Genomic DNA, 21,136 nt, shown 5'->3' with positions numbered 1-21,136 from the left:
ACATTATTATGGAAATGATAGTATTACAAATAATATTGTATATGTGTTTACTCACCTCTTTGTGCAAGTAGGCTCGGGCTTCAGCTCTTGGACTCCGCAGGAGGGTTTTGTAATACGAGCGGTATTAGAAATAACGTTAGTGGCAATCATCAACAGGCCAATTTAATTTAATTTATTATTATTTTCTACCACAAACGTGGCCACACATTTACAATGCTAACGAGCATATATACATTTTCTTCTGTCCGCCATGGACAGAGTTAGAGATGTGTTAAGCATATAGTTCAGGGGTTTATTGAACAATGAACCACAGAAGGTGATTCGGTGCTTTTAAAATGCTAAGCTAACCAACAGGCCAATATCCGGGTACCGGGTAGCCTTCAGAAATTTGGATAAAGGAAGCATTTCGGGTCCTATATTCAACCTTCGTGGGACTTGATTATGGCGCCCCCGACATGGAACCCACACATAATCAACTTAGTACCAGTTGATTGACAGTTGAGAGGCGGGCCGAAAGAGCAGAGCTCAACCCCCGCAAGCACAACTAAGTGAATAGATACAAAAATTAGAAAGGTCCAAAGATATGCAACAAGGCTCGTTCCTATGTTGACGAGCCTGAGCTACGAGAGAGGACCGAGAGAACTTGATTTCACAACACTGAAGGAGAGGAGAAACAAGGGGACATGATAACGACATATATATATATTTTTAAGATAAATTGACAATGTAGAAAAAACCAGCAAATTTCGAGGAAGGAACAGCATAACGAGCAGGCATAGATGGAAACTAAAGACACAAATGAATTAGAGATGTTAAACAGACCTTCAATGTTCGAGTTGTCTGTCACAAAGTGGAATGACTCAAACAAAGAAGAGGTTGAAGCTAACTCAATTCACAAGGTTAGGATAAGGGCACTTTAGCACGACAGTTTCTTGACGTTGGGAACCTTAGTAGGACGGGCTGGGTGAGCACACACTCTCCTGCACTGATACTATCACACTGCTGCATAGTAAACGTTATATTTAGTTATTGAACCCTATCATGCAATGGTGCAAGAGTGTAATTTACCCGTGTAATGTTATTATATGCTAGGGTATGAGAACGTCTGTCCAAAGCTGGAGACCAGGTGCTTGGGGGCTAGCCTCACCTTAATCTTCAAAGGGAATGTTCTGGGGTACAGGACGGACATAGGCTGGTAGAAAAAATTTGAGTTATATATCCAGTTTACGTAAAGCTACGAGTGGTCGAGGCCGTCCCTAAATCGAGGTGGTGTACTTACGAAGATTTTCCTTCTTAAATGCCTACCTGAATACCGACGTAGCCACTACGAAGGTGCTAAGAAGGAAAACATTCGTAAGTACGTATGTAACTGCTTCGTGAATCTGGCCCCTGGTGTCTTCAACTATCATAAGAGCCATGCGAAACTAATGCTTGTAAATGTGTAGACAATGAGGCTGAACCTATTGTAACATAGAACAAATGTATCATTAAACCTTTGACGCGAGGCTACACACTTTCTGCCAAAGAAAGTTCTGCCACTTATGTGATCAGAATTACATTTCACCATTATAAATTCACATTAATGCATTCATAAATCTGTGTATCTATGTATTTACGTATGTAGCCTAGCCTAACATTTTAAAAGCACTGCGATCACCTTCTGTGGTTCAATAAATCTCTGAATTGTATGTTTGACAAATCTTTCACCTTGTCCATGGAGGACAGAAGAAAATGTATATACGCTAGTTAGCATTGTAAATGTGTGGCCACGTCTGCGGTAGAAAATAATAATAAAAAAAATAAAAAAACTTATGTGACAAATGTTTCCTGTGTAGATGAGGCGAGGGATAGAAAATCAAAAGGCTCTCTTCCCAATGTATATTGTAGCTTGTATAATAGAGCCAACAGGGACAACTAATATTAAAATTTACCATTGAGCATATGAAAATTTGAGAGAAAATTGTATTAGAAAGGACGATTGGCGAACTTTACACAGCCTATCATTACACAATGTGAAAGTTAATGCAGAAGCGCCAGTAATTATGAACAAAAGGCACCAATTTTGCATCACACACAGTCTTTGGAGGCAGTGAACACGTGAACACACAGACTAACCTTCGTGTTGACACAAGGAGTGTCTGCAGAAAGAAAGCTTAGGAGGGGGGGGGGAGTGTTAGTATAGGCTACCTTCTGAAAAATAAGGAAATTCCAAAAAGTATGTGGTAAAACTATACATTTTCTTCTTTAGCGATACTACATAGCCTTCCCGACTTGGTGCCTTCTTTGATAATTTCTTACTTAACGATGAAGAATATATCAAATTCACATCTATATAAAATTCAAAATCAAATCCCATAACATTAATAATAATAATAATAATAATAGTAATAATAATAATAATTATTATTATTATTATTTTTATTATTATTATTATTATTATTATTATTATTATTATTATTATTATTATTATTATTATTATTATTATTATTATTATTATTAATTGGCTAGGCTCTGGGGTATGCTTATGTAGCCCGATATGTACTGGCGGTGTTTATCAAACCAGAATACGATGATGTATAATGGGCAGTTTGGTGGAACTTTTTGAGCTTGTAAGGTGGCATCAGCATGGCAGTGCAGGGACCGCATTCCGCGCTGAATGACGCTATTGATTCTCGTTTGGTTTTTGTGTAACAGTCAAGGTCACGACTACTGTATGTGTGTGTGTGTGTGTGTGTGTGTGTGTGTGTGTGTGTGTGTGTGTGTGTGTGTGTGTGTGTGTGTGTGTGTGTGTGTGTGTGTGTGTGTGTTGCGAGGAACCAGCTCCGGCTATACAATTATCATCCACGCTTCCGTGGAAATGAACATTCCATGGGCTCTAGGAGATTCGAACCCTGGACCCCACGTGTGTGAGGCCGAAGCTCTATCGACCGAGCTATTGAGTAGTCTTAATAAGTGTTCCGGTTTGGCAGCAGGATGCTGCTTCTGATAACTTTCCTTATTAAGACTACTCAATAGCTCGGTCGACAGAGCTTCGGCCTCACACACGTGGGGTCCAGGGTTCGAGTCTTCTAGAGCCTAGGTCAATGGAGCTCCGGCTCTTGGGCCTCAGAGTTCTAATTTTATTTTTGCCTCCGAGTCCTAGTTTATATGGAAACGCAGCGTCACTGAAGTTAAAAATTAAATGAAGTGTCAATGGAATTACTAATAATTCATTTTGTCGGGAACAGACATGAGGCAGACATGTGTATGTTGTTGTTTTAGATTCAGCTACTTTGGAACAAAAGTTCCAAAGTAGCACGGGCTATGGTGAGCCCGTAGTGGACTTGCCTGGCACAGGAGCGGGGCTGTAACTGCATGTGTATGTATGTGTTAGGCTTATATAGAAGTCCCCTTTCCCCAAGATCAAGCTGCTGACCTCCCGGGATACACCCCCACAAGTGATGCTGTTCGTCCCATCTCACTGACCAGTTGCATGTGCAAAACCTTTGAGAGAATGGTGCTTTATAGATTATTGTATAGAGTTAAAGAGCACCTATCACCTGATATCAATAGTTTCACACATGGTAAAAGTGTACACAACTGTATCACAACCTTTCTCACTGTTCATGGAGATAAAAGGTACAAGCACACAACATTTCTTGATTTAAAAAATGCCTTTGATATTGCTAATAGGGAAGTGATTCTGTATGAATTAGCAAGAATGGATATAGGGGGACATTTATTACAATGGATACGAGGCTATCTTACCAACCGGAAGTCCTCTGTACTGTTCCAAGGCTACAAGAGTGAAACTCAATTAATGCAACTAGGCATCCCACAAGGAGTACTAAGTCTTATCTTGTTTAATGTTCTAATTAATGTCTTACTAAAATCAATCCCAACTAGTCCGGCAAACATCACTATCAGCTATGCAGATGACATCCTTGTACATACTAAAACCCACCGCGAAATGCAAACAATCTTAAATTGTGTACATACAGCTTGTGAGAGCCTTGGTCTTGTAATCAACGCTGCTAAAACTATGGTATTTAAACAGACAAGTTGGTAATCGCAAAAGTGGACCACGAAAACTAAAGATGATAACATACCAATAGACTATGTCTCTTCTTTCAAATACCTTGATGTCTCTGTCCCTTGTACCTCAACTGCAGTCAATAAGTTACATCAACAATGTAGAGACAGACTCAAGGCTCTCAGAACTGTAGTGGGGTACAGCTCTAAGTACGGTGTTAATATTAGAATAGCAAAAATGATGTACTTAGCATATATAAGGTCTCTGATAGACTATCATGCACCAGCTTTGGTCCTGCAAAATGGCAAAAGTATTGATAGACTGGAAATAATGCAAAATGTAGCCATCAGAATTATACTTGACATTCTGATGTCATATAAACGGACAGCCTGAGGGACCGGGCCCGCGGTCCATTTTGAGGCAGGGACCGGGCCGTCAGTTCTCTTTTCAAGAACGAGTTCGCAACTTTGCACATGGGAATATTGAAGCATGTACACTGCAGCAGCCATACGACGGTCACATGTGTATTTACTACAAAATAATTGAGGCGTAACCTGGCGTATGGGGGAGCGAGACAGACAGGTGAAGGCGCTGAGTATAATATTCCCTTCGCAACACTACTCTGTATCACAGTAAATATCTGTGTCAGAGATCAACCAGTTTAGATAATCGCCTCCTGTTTGCATAATACCTTCTGTGACGGTCGTCAATAGTCACGAATTTGTACGTACTTAGCTTTTAGATAGTATACTGACAGGTAAGGAATTTTTGTTTAAATAAATGAAGCTACAAAACAAACTTCAATATTCCTAGGCCAAGTTTAGCACACATATGTACTATGTTTGGAATCAGATATCGTATATTAGGTCTAGGAAGGTTAGGTTAGGGTAGTTTGTCAAAACAACACAAGTAAAACAGTTTTCGGGTTTGTCCAACTCAACAGTTCAATTTTCTACTTTCTAATATCGTTTTACGCCAGTATGAGGACTATGGTTCCTCATCGTTACTATAACTACTACCACAACAGGAGGATGGGCTTGAAAGAGGCCCTCTGGCAAAAATATATCCAGAGACATTGCAGTAGCCATACACAGACTCTGGCTTGGATACAAGTGCTGCTGGGAGGTAATAAACCCAATAGTTAAAGAGTGTCATATCTGTGGAACAGAAGCAGAGGCGCCACTATTGCACTACTTACTGGAATGTGAAGCAACTGAACCCCTGCGCATCAAACTCAACATTAATCCAACGACAGCAGCTGCGTTACATGCAAAATCCACCGCGACTACAATGATTAGAAAAGCCGTTGAGGAATGGGACTCACTAGTGAACATTCTGCATCTACATCTGCCACCAAGATAATGTTATTAAAACAAGACTAAAACCAGTGCGCTAAAACAGAAGCTGAATAGAAACGGGAGAAAAGGAGGAAACCCCACCTACATTTAAAACTTTGACCCAAATATCGCAGTAACGTCGCTAATAACCGAACTCAATTACGGGCTCACCATAGCCCGTGCTACATGTAAATTTCGTTCTTAGTAGCTCAATCTAAAACAACAACAACAACAGGAGGATGGGCAACAGAGATGGTAATCTTGTGGAGGAGATAGTGGGGTGGGGTACGGTGGGGGTGGGTGATGTAAATAGGTTTTGGTGGGGAAGGGAGAGATAATGTGGTAGATGAGAGGGATGATGAGAACATGCTCAACGGGGCGGCACTAAATATACTCTCTCTCTCTCTCTCTCTCTCTCTCTCTCTCTCTCTCTCTCTCTCTCTCTCTCTCTCTCTCTCTCTCTCTCTCTCTGTCTCTCTCTCTCTGTCTCTCTCTCTCTGTCTCTCTCTCTCTCTCTCTGTCTCTCTCTCTCTCTCTCTCTCTCTCTCTCTCTCTCTCTCTCTCTCTCTCTCTCTCTCTCTCTCTCTCTCTCTCTTTCTTTAAACAAAATGACTTGGATAGTCTCCGAGCTTCACAGCTTCTCTTTTGTTTACATTTCTTTGCCAAAGCTGAGCGGCTCCCGGTGATTACTTGCTATTGTTTGTGTATCTTTGCCAGTATTGTTTGTGGTGAGGCGCGGAAGGTTCACCCTCGGCTGCCTCGGTCTGACCTTTTCTAATCCTCTCACCAGGTCCTCCAGCACGGCCTATTTGTGTTCAACCTTTACCATAATCATCGCATTTGTTAACCTTAGTATTGAGCCTTTATTTATCGCATATCATGTCCACTCCTGACCAGTTACAGCCCCGCTCCTGTGCCAAGTAAGGCCGCTACGGGCTCACCATAGCCCGTGCTACTTGGACCTTTGTGTTCCCAGTAGCTGAATCTTAAACAATAATATCAACAACCACTTCTGACCTTTCTATTGTGACTTTGCCTGGTTGATTGATGGACTTAGATTAAGCCACCCAAGAGGTGGCACGGGCATGAATAGCCCGTAAAGACCTTGGCTCGTTGAACCGTATTTTTGTATGTCCTTATTTCCCTTGACCTTTATTACCCCCTTTCCTCATGTTTATGAATTTGTCACTGTTGTTGTTGTTATAGATTCAGTTACTCGGAACAAGTTCCAAGTAGCACGGGCTATGGTGAGCCCGTAACTTACCTGGCACAGGAGCGGTGCTGTGAATTTGTCAGTGTTTGCTCTCGTTCTTGACCTTGTGTGACTCACTGCTCCTGACCTAGCTCAGGTGACCTTAATCATCCCCGACGCAACCTGACGTGGAATTAACAAGGGCTTTACTATTTCTGGTGGGTGGTTGCCGGGCTCGCTCTCCTGACACCAGATTCCCCAGTGGTTGAGGAATATGTATGTCGTGACCTGTTACATGCTTGTCTGTGTGTGGGCTTTGACACGTGTGTGTGTGCACGCACACACGCGCTTGCACTGACACTCATGCGCACATGCTAATACCCACACACACACAAATAACTTTGTAACGCACCACCAACATGGGTTCAGAGATGGTAAATCGTGCCTCACAGGTTTAATAGAATTTTATGACCAGGCAACGAAAATTAGGCAGGAAAGAGAAGGGTGGGCCGACTGCATTTTCCTGGATTGCCAAAAAGCCTTTGACACAGTACCCCATAAAAGGCTGTTAAAAAAGTTGGAGCAACAGGCAGGAGTAAAAGGGAAGGTGCTCCAGTGGATAAGGGAGTACTTAAGCAACAGGAAACAGCGAGTAACGGTGAGGGGGAAGACATCAGAGTGGCGAGATGTCACCAGCGGAGTCCCACAGGGCTCAGTACTTGGACCCATCCTGTTTCTAATATATGTGAACGATCTTCCAGAGGGAAGACTCATTCCTCTCGATGTTTGCTGATGATGCAAAAATTATGAGAAGAATCAAGACGGATGAAGATAGACAGAGACTACAGGATGACCTGGATAAACTGGAGGAATGGTCTAGAAAATGGCTGCTGAAGTTCAACTCTGGAAAGTGTAAGGTGATGAAATTAGGCGAAGGGAGCAGGAGGCTGAACACAAGGTATCATCTGGGAGGGAAAATCCTGCAAGAATCAAATAGAGAGAAGGATCTGGGGGTTGATATCACACCGAACCTGTCCCCAGAGGCCCACATCAAAAGAATATCATCAGCGGCATATGCTAGACTGGCCAACATAAGAACTGCCTTCAGAAACTTGTGTAAGGAATCTTTCAGAACCCTGTATACCACTTATGTACGACCAATCCTGGAGTATGCAGCTCCAGCCTGGAGTCCATACCTAGTTAAACACAAGACAAAGTTAGAGAAGATTCAGCGGTATGCCACCAGGCTCGTCCCGGAACTGAGAGGATTGAACTACGAGGAAAGGCAAAAGGAGCTGAACCTCACATCCCTGGAAAACAGAAGAGTAAGGGGAGACATGATAACCACCTACAAAATTCTCAGGGGAATTGACAGGGTGGACAAAGACAAACTCTTCAGCACGGGTGGGACACGAACAAGGGGACACAGGTGGAAACTTAGTACCCAGAGGAGCCACAGAGACGTTAGAAAGAATTTTTTCAGTGTCAGAGTAGTTAATAAATGGAATGCACTAGGAAGTGATGTGGTGGAGGCTGACTCCATACACAGTTTCAAATGTAGATATGATAGAGCCCAGTAGGCTTAGGAATCTGTACACCAGTTGATTGACAGTTGAGAGGCGGGACCAAAGAGCCAAAGCTCAACCCCCGCAAGCACAATTAGGTGAGTACAATTAGGTGAGTACGCACACACACGCACACACACACACACACACACACACACACACACACACACACACACACACACACACACACACACACACACACACACACACACACACACACACACACACCACACACACACACACACACACACACACACACACACACACACACACACACACACACACACACACACACACACACACACACACACTCACACAGTGCTTAATTCTGTCTACTCACACTGAATTGGCACCGGGTTCCATTCCCGTGCAAGGCGAGACGTTTTGGGCACGTTTTTTATCTGATGCCTTTGTTATCCAGAATCCCCCCCCCCCCTTCCCCTAACCAGTTACTGACCATTTCTCAGGACACGACTCACAACGGCTGACTAACTCCCAGATACCTAGGTGCGAAAAGGCGAATAGAGGCATCAGGTGTAAGGAAACGTGCCCAGACGTGCACGGGAATCGAACTTGGATGCAGTCAGTTGTCAGCCGCCTGTGCTGAGATGGCGGAGCTGAGGAGCTGGTGCTTGACCCAGCAAGTGAGTGACCCTTGCCACTTCGTAAAAAATCCGACCTACTATACCTAACCAGGAACGTACGAACCCTAACAACCCACCTGATCTACCGAGTCCGATGCATAGAAAACGTAGAAAATTGTGAATCGTTAGTTTTTGTACTAGGATGCATTTGTAACGATCGGTTGCTACAACATACAATAGGTGACCTCTTAGTTGAGAGGGCGGGCTGTAGCCTGGAAGACCTTCTTCCGGTTAAGAGTGGTCAGTAAGAGGAATATGGTAGACAAAGAAGCTGAAGGTAACTCAATACTCAATTTTAAATGAAAATTTGGTAACAGAAATTATAAATAGATTTTATTTTAAACTATTCATGGTTGAAAAGCGGGGCTCAAGCGCTGAGGCTCGACACTAGTAGCGCATCTAGGTGAGAACTAACACAGGTGCGCACCTTACCAACTGTCCAAAACACACAGCGATGGTGTATCATTGCGGCTCTGACCTTTCTTCATGAGACGAGACATCCCAAATATGCCTGCTCAACCACTTGGGCTGGACGGTAGCGCGACGGTCTCGCTTCATGCAGACCGGCGTTCAATCAAGTTCAAGTACGTTTATTGAGAATAAAATACATCTCAAGGGGACAGAGTAGCTTAGGCTGTTTCTATCCTCCTGCGTTCAATCCCCGACCGTCCAATGTTTGGGCACCATTCCTTCCCCCCGTCCCACCAGAAAACTTTATCCTGACCCCTTGCAAGTGCTATATAGTTGTAATGGCTTAATGGCGGTCGTGCTTAATTTGGAGGTGCTTATTCAAGAGAGAACTGGATAAGCACCTCCAAAGGATACCTGATCAACCAGGCTGTGACTCATACGTCAGGCTGCAAGCAGCCGCGTCCAACAGCCTGGTTGATCAGTCCAGCAACCAGGAGGGCTGGTCGACGACCGGGCCGCGGGGACGCTAAGCCCCGGAAGCACCTCAAGGTAATGGCGCTTTCCCCCTGATAATTCCCTGCCAAACATGCCAGCATCAGTGTATACATCTGTGTTACGTGATCTGAGTGGAGAGGGGAGGGGGAATCCTTCGTTCATGGCTAATGTGTATTTTCTGGTAGGCTAATGCGGCGTTGTCCTGGCTTTAAATAACTCTCTACGGGGCTGGCGGGCCTTAAGTCCAACATCAACATCATCAGTTGGCCACTTTTTTCACCTAATGTCTCTGTTCACCTAGCAGTAAATATGTACCCAGGAGTTAGCTGTTGTGGGGTTTCATCCTGTCGTTGTTGGTGTCGCCTGTCTCCGACAAAATAAATTATTATTATATTAAAGTAATTATATACATTAATTAATGATTGGGGTACCACCTCTGGTGCAATTGTAGGGACCCACAGCCTCGAAGAAGAAAATAAAGAGTATTCAGAGAAGACCTTGTGGGTTCTCGCTGAACACATTGATAGCAGTGTAATGTATTATTGATATGACAGATAATTCAGATGGCTTCAGAGAGCGACCAAACTGACAACACTCACATGTTTATTATTATTTATTTTTGGACGTTAGGATTGATCTGGTGGTTGTGTTTCCGCAGTGACGGATGATGGGGAGAGGATAGAGGCGACGCCTGTGGTGGTGATGGCCGGCGACTCCTCCACCCCGCGCCTCCTGGGCTTCCTGCGCCTCCCGCCAGAGGGCAGCGGCGGTCACCTGGACGGAGGCCCCGATGGTGCCTGGAGCAGGAACACTCTCTGGCTGGAGGGCAGCGGTGCTGGCAGGTTCAAGAGAGAGTATAGCCTCGAGGATTTTCTTGTATGGATGCCCTCAGGTACGGACGGTCAGCTGGCTCTTGTTGCCCTCGTTTTTGTTCAACGTCAGTTTTTCAAGACTGGCAGAGTTGCAAATATTATGCAACTATATATGTTCTGTATTTTGACGAAGTCTGGAGTTTATATGTTATGTATTTGGGGGGAAGAAATGGAGGTATTTTGGTGGTTGCCTTTGGACGCTGGCTTGACGTCCATGTGTCTGTTACACGTGAGGTGTTTTGCTGCTTAGGAACAATACAGTTACTAGTTAAGAAATAATATAGTCGGGAAGATTAGTTAGCAGTAACTAAGTAAATAAATGATACCATAATTAGTTTGCTTGATATAATCTACACAACCCCTTCATAAAATTTAGTTCCCAGTTTGCCTCTTCACCGACTCATGATAGGCCTTTGAGGCTATAAATCATAACTACCGTCTACTTAAACTTCATGGTTATGGAACCCGTGGCCTTGCTCTCAACTATACTCTGTCATATCTTAATAACACACAACAATATGTTGTCATCAATAACATTACCTCCTCCACTCTACCATTAGCCATTGGAGTGCCACAGGGCAGCATCTTAGGACCTCTCCTATTTCTTATATACATCAATGCCTTGCCAAATGTCTACAGTGTTCTTAAACCTATACTATTTTCTGACGATACTACCTACATCTACTCAGACCCCAACTCACACACTAAATAATGTTGCAAATAACGAATTAAAAAAAGTCCACTCATGAATGTCAACAACACTCTCACTAAGCATAGAAAACACCTACTACATTGTATCTGCAAACAAATCATCAAACCAAATTTACATTCAGCTGGACAATATCAACATTAATACTTAAATTGAAGGAAAGTGCCTTGGCCATAGACAAGAGTTTTAACTTCAGTACTCACATAAAACACAGCCAATAAAGTCTCTAAAACTGTAGTATACTCTCAAAAATCAGATATGATTTTGCCCACTCCCTGGAAGATTCTCAGGGAGACAGACCTGGGGCAGAGAATAGCAGACATGACACTAATAAAACAGTGTTGCAGGTGACGGGCCGACGGAGGAGTGGCAGCACCGGCCACGGGACACGTCATGGATGAAGGAGGGCATCATCACCACCACTGTCTTCCTCACCACCACCGTCTACACCACCGTCCTCCGTCCTCCCCTCATCACCCCCTCCACCGTCACCTCCATCCACTCGTCTACAAAGTCTCCAGTAGACCTCATCTCGAGCAGCAACAGCCCCAACACAGCACCAGACAAAGGCGGAGGGAAGGATCTGGGCGAGGGGTCCGAAGCAGGCCCCACCACAGTGTCTTATAACGCCAGCTGTAACAACCACACCAACACCATGGAGGGTTCTCAGAGTGATTACCCTCATTCAGGAGGCAGCGGGAACCAGTTGCCCGAGACATCGAAGGAGAAGAACAAGAACACCCAACACAAGGGGGAAAAGATAAATTATATAACAGTGACGCGAACGATCATGACAGTGCCACCAAACGTAGACACGACTCGTCCGCCTTCACTCACCACCACCACTACTACTCTTCTCAAGGAACCTCTTTATGACGAGACTGATCTTGTCCGTTCCTCCATCGAATATCCAGGGCCGTCAGCGACTTTTACAGCATCATCTGCCACACCAATCCTGCCCTCGACGTACCCACCATGCTTGACAGTCACCATCAACCCAGTGACAGACACCACGGCAATCTACACCCAACCGTCCTCCTCCAGTGACTTATACGGTACTGTTGCTCCTACTGCGACCTTCAGTGAAGGCACTGGAGAATTTTCCCGCGAGGGAGTGCAGAGCACTCCTGAGCTGCCAGAGCTCGCGGTAACTACAGGTATCCACAGCCTGTTGAGCAGCATCCAGTATTCAACACCAGGGACATCGATGTCACCAAGTGTGGATGGCTCGGGTACTGAGGCTGAAGGTAGCGGAGCTGCAAGTGTGACTGTTGGAGCTACTCTTGTTGTTACTACTGAGATAGAGACAACAGAGAACAGTGCTGGAGTGTCTAAGAGTAATGAAGGTATTGAAACTAGTACTGAAACAAAAACAGAGGCTGGTTTTGCAATTTCTGTCACCGAACAAGGAGTTGAAAACTTTGGTGTCCCTTTTGGGATAACAGAAACCAACCATGATGCTAGTGGGAATGATACAACAACAATAGAAATTGATTTAAATGTTCCTATGACTGACAGCACGAACACTGAAACAGAAGCACCTTCAGGTGTGGAGGAAACTCAAGGTGCCCCGGGCGAAGATCATACCCGAGATCCTAGCAAAGACGTCGCCACAACCACCCCTACCACATTGCTGTCTTCAACATATTCCCACCAACTTCCAGCCAATACCTTCCGTCCGCTCTTTGAGAGAAACTCAACCATCTTCCACGAAATAGAGCTGTTTGACTTAACGACACCTCCATCTGATCGCAACGACTCCAATTTCTGGGATCTAAACACAGACGGGGAAGGAACCGTGAACAGTACATCTGATATGGATTATCCTGGTTTTGTTATCAACGAAAGTGATATATTTGTTAATGTATCTGATGGTATACATGGAACCAAACTGCCTGAGCAGACTGCTAGCAGCAATGAAACCGTGAATGGTACCTTCGGATGGGACTCTCCCGAAGGAGTCACTGAAGAAGTTGGCACATTTTCTAATGTGTCAAATGGTAGAAATATTACACAGCTGCCAGGTCAGGATAAAGATGATGACCGTGGTTCAATCACAAAAGTTTCCTCTTTGGAACCTACCATTCCTGATCATGTGTTCAGTGCATCCGAGGGTGTGACCTCCACAATGGGGGTTCTGAACCTCTCTATCACACTGGGGAATGACCCTAAGCTTTTGGTCACGGCGGGGAGTGATATTGAGTTCTCAGTCACAGCAGATGGTGATCCAGAGCTTTCGAACACAACAGAGAGTGACTCAGATGTCTTGAGCACAACAGAAAGTGACCTGAACTTCGTAGCCATAGCAGGTAGTGTGGAGGTTGTGGACCAGTCACCCCAGGGACCAGAGGATGAAACCATTGCTACAACTGACTCGGGGGAAAATTCAACAATTTGGGTAGACCCTTTGATAACTACTATAACTGACTCACCGTATGTGACAACTGTATGGGGTGAACAGACAGATAACACAGCCACCTCTGCTAATGGCTTAGATAAAGAAATATTTACAGTTCCATTCGAGGTTGATGACCCGTATGTGAGTGCCACTTTGACTCCACCCATAGCAGGAAAAGGAGTTGGTGTGGATGGAACTGCACATGATGACTCTACTTTAATCATTTTACCGGAAGAAGGACCTCAGGTAAATGAGAGTGAATCTGAAGGTTCAGGAGCTGAAGATAGTCCAGGAGAACGACCTGGCAGCCCAACATCTGGTGGGAAAGATTCTGAGGATGCTGCACACTTCCACCCATCCAGCAGACCCACAAGTTCGTCCCATGATGAGGAGAGTGAGAGTACACTTCCAGTCTCCCCGTCCAAAACTGTGACACCATTCTTCCAATCAGGGGTCGAGACATCAACATCAGAGAGGCCCCTTCTAGTAAAACCATCGCAGGCAGTGCCACCCACTTCAGTAGTCAGCAGCAATGTAATGCCGGATATGTTGGGCCCATCGTTTTCACAGCCCAGTGATGCTCCTACCACAACAAGCACTGTTGACGATGGACCAGCAACACTTAATCCCCAATTAACACTACCTTCAGACTCTGCAACTGATGAAAGTATGCTGGGTAGTGATGGAGTGGTGATATCAACGTTCACTGGAACAACAGAAACTGCGCTTGAATCTGCATCCTCACCCTCACAGGAAGGTCCCACTGAGGATCCTGAGACTACTGCAACATACATGATATCACTTACAGACAAAACATATGGTTCACATGAGCCATCTTCAACACTGGGTGAAAGGATCACATCAACGTGGCCATCTTCTTCAGAAAGCGAGTTTCCGGTGTTGACACACACAGGCATCCACGTGGCCTCCACGACGACGATGCCAGTCTCCATTACCATCTCTACGGCCTCTCAGGAGATAGATATTACTTCTACTCTGAGTACAACAACACTGCCCGTAATCCATACAACAGTAGAGTCCGTCAGCATGTCTATTACTACAGACAAAAGTCCTCTCACCTCGCCCTCGGGGACGATGCAAGGGACTCCATGGGCAACAGAGCCTACCTTAGGACCGCAGCCGAGTGCACCCAGTCCCAGCAACAATGCCACTGTGCCATTAGATCAACGGTATTGGGTGAGGACGGTGCTGGAGGGGCCATTCACTGAGGATACATCTCACCTTTACTGGATCTCAATGGAGAACAAGCTAACCGACGTCTACAAGATAGCCTATGAGCGGGATGTAGCCAGGCAGCTCGGTGCTGGCGAAGTCAGCATGGTAGCACTGGCCTCCACTGAGCCACCGGGCACTACGACCACAGACCCATTTGAGAATTACACCACAATCATCGCCAGAGTGAAGAGAGAGGTGGCAAGCATGAATGCTGAACCCACAATGCCCACGATCAGATTCCTTGCAAAGCAGGACAGACATAACACACACCAGGACGTACATATTGCCTCCAGAAAATTCAAGATAGCCTCAGGACTCACTGGGATGAGAATATTTCCCCATATTCTTACTGCAATGACAAGAAATGAGAAGGTACCGATAAAGGAAAATCCAAACATATTCAACACAATTAGACCATCTTATAATGTCCTTGTTAACAGCCGAAGAAAACGCGAACTTATACGAGAGATGAAACAAGACCCAGTCAGGCAGTGGCGGCCTCCACCCTCACTGTACCCGTCAGCCAAAGTGCGCAAGAGAAGTGCCACCGGTGGCAGTGTGAAGGTTCGCCTACACAACATCACCTACGACAACACCACCGACCTGACGGAGCTGGTGTACACGGTGTTTGACGGCGAGGAGCCCATCCTGGCTAAAGACGCCGTCACCAACATGTCTAAGGTGGATGACATGGAGATGGCTGTCATCCTTGACCAGGTGGTTAAGATCAAAGCCGAAGGTTAGTACGAGTCTTATAGTGCTCTCCGTCCTGACTCAAGATGCTTCTGTTAGGATTTTTCCTTCAAGCTATCTGCATTCCTATCCTTAATAGTTTTTATATGTTCTTTTTACTTCAAGCAATGTGGATCCGCCTTGTAATTACAATAAACAGTTTCTGCATTTCACCATAATGAGAGTGAAGGAGAGTTTGTCCTGTAAGTGCTCAACAACCTGTCCAATATCGTGCATTTTCCACACCATTTTGGACTCTACACTTATCATGTATCACAAAGAAAGTATAAATCATCAATATCCCGCCAAACATACACCGAAACTACGACGTTGGTACAACGTTCGAACAAGCTTTAACACCTCCTAACCAGTTATAACAACCAATATAGCAAGTTGTAACAATGTTCTAATACGTCATAAACACGTTAAGCCAAGATGTAACAACTTTATTACAAGTTGTAACATGCGGAAAATAGAGACAGTTTCGGTTTGTGTTTCTAGGGATATTACTAAACTAATCATATGTATAGTTTACATGATATTATATAGGAAAAATATAATTGAAATTGAAATTTTCAACAAGCTATTCAATCATAAATTTATCAGTAGATTATAACCATCTGTCTGTCTCCCATTAACCTTTGCCTGGTGTGACCTGTGGTACTCCAGAGTACCTGCAGAGCCCGCCGGCCAGGCAGGACGGGGTGCTGGTGTACGGGATCATCGGGGCCGTGGTGGGGGCCATGATGCTCCTCGTCTTCCTCTCCTGGCTCACAGTCTTCCTCTACAAGCGGAACCACAAGAGAGATGGACTCCAACCTGACTCCGAGGTCAGTGGCTCAGACCAACCCGTCCTCTTAAAAATATCGTCACTTTTGGCTCTTATGCGCGCTATGGCCAAATTTGGACGTAATTTGAAATGAAATCGACTCACAAAAGTGACGTACTGTTCCGTTTTCTGTTTGAGTCGTCCGGCCGACTCTGTAAGGTTAGAATAGATGACTTTCAATTCACGTTTTTCATAACGTTTTGAAACTTTATGAGAATTTCCTGCCCACCTAACCTATCAGAGGACCCTTAACTTACTGTTGTTGAAAAAAAAAAATTCCAAATTTATTTTCATTTTTTTTCATTTTCAAATTACGTCCAAATTCAGCCATACGGGCAAACTGCTAAAATCGACGTTATTTTTAAGAGAACAGGTTGGGTTATGCTGGGGATGGAAATGGGTATTTACAGCTGTTAAATATATGCCAACTGGGCCAGGATTGATCAAGCATTAGCAGTCACATACGAAACCTGTATATCTTTCCTCGATCTTTGCCCGAGTTGACCACCGAGCGCTCTCGGATCTTGGTTCAAGATCTGAGATGTCTCAATGTGAGCCAATTAAAACAAATATAATTTTTATCAGGAAATAATGTATTTAATGAGAGCATTATCTTGCGAAATTTTAAAAAATCTGAAAGAGAATGAATACAAGTTCTTCTTTCTGAAGGTTGCATAAAACCAGGAGTGGACTACTTATACCAAGACACCTGTATGAGGCTCCTAACTCCCACACCCTCATACAGGCCAGGTACTCCCACACCCTCATACAGGCCAGGTACTCCCACACCCTCATACAGGCCAGGTACTCCCACACCCTCATACAGGCCAGGTACTCCCACACCCTCATACAGGCCAGGTACTCCCACACCCTCATACAGGCCAGGTACTCCCACACCCTCATACAGGCCAGGTACTCCCACACCCTCATACAGGCCAGGTACTCCCACACCCTCATACAGGCCAGGTACTCCCACACCCTCATACAGGCCAGGTACTCCCACACCCTCATACAGGCCAGGTACTCCCACACCCTCATACAGGCCAGGTACTCCCACACCCTCATACAGGCCAGGTACTCCCACACCCTCATACAGGCCAGGTACTCCCACACCCTCATACAACCACACAAGGCCAGGCACTACCACACCCTCATACAACCACACAAGGCCAGGCACTACCACACTACCACATACAACCACACAGCATCACCAACAGTGCCACAAAGTCACTAACCCATGTGGTGCCCAACAGGCAGCGTCACCCAGGAGCCAGCTGAGTGCCAACGCCTACTCTGGACACATCAACATGGCCTTCTCCACGCCCAGGGAGGAAAAGGTCAGTTCATTTACCTGAATTCACCTGAGGATTACTAACGTCAGCTCTCCCTTGATCACTCTCTGAGGTATATCTCCAAGGGTCTTCTGATTTAAAGAGAGACTCTCAGACATCCTATTTTGATTTGTGTATTTATGTATTTATTTAAATACAAAAAGGTACTGTACCATGGGTTATGAAACCCATGGTACATTTATTTCTCTAAATAATAGGTACAGCAAACCCTGATTAACCTGAGAACCTTTTACCTGAGCCACTAACATACATAGCATTTCAGGCAGATTTTAAAACACTATATTTGGCTCTCTTTCTAGAATGTATATCTGTATATAATACAGAAATTATAATGTCTATTTATAAAATAAATGTCCATTGGATATATTTGGTTGTATACATACATGGTAGAGTATTGCAGAACTTGTTATAAGGCCAATTACCATACAAAGTGTTTTGGGAAAATCTTAAATGAAACTAGTGGGAAGGTCTTTAAATGTGTGAGGTCCTGTGTACTGTATAGTATCCTTGGTAGGAGTCTTTTATTAGATCAAGATTTTCAAGTTGTCATGAATTTAACTTATTGTTATTGCTTTTGCTTTCAGTATAACAATAATTAGTATTTTTAGGTAACGTTCTTTCTGGAAGGTTGAATTAAACACGAGGCTGTTATCTTTAGTAACAATCATTATTGTTATTTTGTCCTTAACTTTTTCATGTGTGTGTGTTGGTGTGACTGCACCGTGACCCGCTGTGACCCGCTGTGACCCGCCGTGACCCGCTGTGACCTCACACCAGCTGGAAGGAGAGCCACTGCCCTCCACTTCCCATGGCCTCGGCAATGGCCTGGGCCACGCCTCTCCTACCGGGTCACAAGACGATCTAATTAGCAGATCCAAACAAGGTCAGTTGTCGCTGTTGCATTTTTATACTGAAAGATATGAGGACACTATCTTGGTACATGCTTTGTAAATGGACATTTTTCCTAACATAAATTCAATTATTTGCGTCTTTCTTTTATATGGAAGTATTCAGTATCTTGATGCTTGACATATGCATTTGTATGGTTCCTGAAGCTATTCTTGTAGCTATTCTTAGCTATTCTTATCTGCCTTGCAACATACCAGCAGCATCCTGCACATCTTGCTTGCAACCACCTATATTCTTGACATGTATGGATCATGTGTAAATATCTCTCATTCACTCATTTTCTCCAAATTTGATATAAATTTATCAATACTGAGAATACCTGAATTTACCTGAGGGCTATTATCTCTCTAGTGGCCTCGACAAGGACAGCAAGACAGCGGCCTGTCAAAGTTCCTCCCGTCCTGATTTTATGAGTTGAATTTGTAATTGCTGTAGTATTTTGGTATTTGCTACTTCGGCGGGTAGGCGGTTCCATGGGTGTATAACCCTGTGGGTGAAAAAACATCTCCTGTCTTCAGTCCTCCAGGGTGGCTTGTTGAGCTTGAAACCGTTGCTCCTTCTTTGTGCTACATCTGACATTTTAAAGAAGTTGTCTGGATCAATATCCTCCAAATTGTTCTGTGCAGTATTTAAAAGTCTCAGTGAGATCAGCCCTGTCATGTCTGGTTTACAATGTTGTTAGTCCTGTGCCCCCTCAACTGTTCCTGGTGTGAGAGTGGACTTAGTTCTGGGATGATTTTCTCGTGCGGTGTCGAACTTTCCCCAGAGCTGCAAGGTCTTTCTCAAGATGAGGTCGCCTTGCTTGGATACAATAATCCAAGTGGCTAACTTCCTTCTTTTCCTTGAAGTCGAAGGTTTGTTTGACTATTCCCAGGGTTTTGGTTGACTTTTTTTGTTTTTGCTGTACTGTAGCTCCCACTTGTTGTGTACCTTTTAATGATTGGTGAATTCAGATTCCAATGTCGTTTTCTTCATCAATCTGCTGCATGGCAATGTTCTTGATTTCGTAATTGTTATGAACTTTGTCCCACATGCAAGATCTTGCATTTTCGATATTAAAAACCATTTGCCAGTCTTCTGACTATTTGAGAAGTTCATATAGAATACTAAATGAGATTTATTTCTGAACTAGTTATCATGTCAGGTAATAATACTCTTTGTCATTTCTTATCGTAAAGTAAACTTTATAGTGTAGAGTCTTGTTAGAAGGTATAGACCAGTTGAGTGTATGTGGTGCTATATTTGTTCATGTTCCTGTGAGCCATAAGCTGGACCATAGGCGTCTCTGTGATCTTTTAGTTCTTCTCAAGGGTTTGAAGCAGACAGGTTCCTTTTATAGTGTTAGAAAACCACTGTTGTTCCTGTTTCTTCAGTGTTGTTCTTGAACTGTTTCATAGGGCCTCACTGCTGTCACCGTTCAAGCTTAACTGTTTCAATAGTTTTACTGCTATTGCCTGTTCATTCTAAACTGTTTCAAACGCTTCACTGATTTTGCCTGTTCATGCTAAATTGTTTCAAAAGCTTCACTGCTTTTGCCTGTTCATGCTAAACTGTTTCAAAAGCTTCAATGCTATTGCCTGTTCATGCTAAACTGTTTCAAAATCCCTGTAGCAGTAAAACCAAAAACATCTATACAGGTCCCTCACTAGGGCCATCCAAAGCCCGCGCCCGTCGTCGCCTTCAGTACAGCCAGCAAGAGGAGGGGGAGGGAGACGACGAGGCTGAGGAAGGTGGGGACTCACGCCGGACCTTCCCCAAGGAGGACTACGACACCACGGAGGAGGAGGAGGAGGAGGAGGAGGCGGTAAGACATGCTTCTCTGTTCCAACTTGTGTGTGTTCACTATCCTGGGAGAAGATTCACTATTTTTAATTGGAGTTACTAATAAATGGGCTGATTTAGGCTTCATGGCCTTATTTCTACACTCATGGTGTAGAGTAATTTATGTTTCAGTTAATGAAAGAATAATAGTGAGAATATGAAAGCATTTGGATATAAATTATTTTACTGACAATCATAACAAATAAACATTTAGCACTTAACATTATTAATCTAATTGATCTGCATTGCTCTTGATTTTGGGTTCCCGTTGTCGGGGACTTGGGATCTGTTAGGTTTGGCGAAGCCAACGGCTGGTCATTTCCTGGGATGCACTCCACTAGTTATTGTTACGTTTCCTGATTCCTAGTAGTAGTAGTAGGCATCCATCAGTCTCAGGAAACTAAGGAGTTGCGCTCTGGTTGTCGGTCTGGAATGACCTCACCAGGGTACAAAGCCAGGGTAGGTTGATTTGGGGAGAAGCTCTTACCCAGGCAGCAGGTCCCCTCCTCTCCACGGCGCTGAAAGTTTCCAATGGAAAGGCATACTCCAATACGATTGGTTCCAGCGCCGTCGCACGAACTGTGAGTTCCGGGGTTGACCTCGAAGGTGGTGAAGAAGGGCA

At 44.3% G+C, this 21,136-nt stretch overlaps 1 protein-coding gene across 4 annotated transcripts in view; it reads left to right on the top strand.

Moving 5' to 3' along the window:
- LOC123775064 (mucin-22) overlaps positions 1-21,136 on the top strand; it is a 65,778-nt gene that overhangs the window by 33,614 nt on the left and 11,028 nt on the right. For all 4 annotated transcript variants that reach the window (XM_045769882.2, XM_045769891.2, XM_045769871.2 and 1 more), the window contains exons 2-7: positions 10,315-10,548; positions 11,585-15,610; positions 16,273-16,433; positions 17,686-17,769; positions 18,562-18,667; positions 20,331-20,497. In XM_045769882.2, coding sequence (XP_045625838.2) covers positions 10,315-10,548; positions 11,585-15,610; positions 16,273-16,433; positions 17,686-17,769; positions 18,562-18,667; positions 20,331-20,497 — 4,778 coding nt within the window. The remainder of the gene's footprint in view (positions 1-10,314; positions 10,549-11,584; positions 15,611-16,272; positions 16,434-17,685; positions 17,770-18,561; positions 18,668-20,330; positions 20,498-21,136) is intronic.

The sequence above is a fragment of the Procambarus clarkii genome, chromosome 10 (genome assembly GCF_040958095.1).
Source record: "Procambarus clarkii isolate CNS0578487 chromosome 10, FALCON_Pclarkii_2.0, whole genome shotgun sequence".
NCBI lineage: Eukaryota > Metazoa > Arthropoda > Malacostraca > Decapoda > Cambaridae > Procambarus > Procambarus clarkii.
Note: the sequence above shows the minus strand (reverse complement) of the source record. Positions and strands in the feature narration are given on the sequence as shown.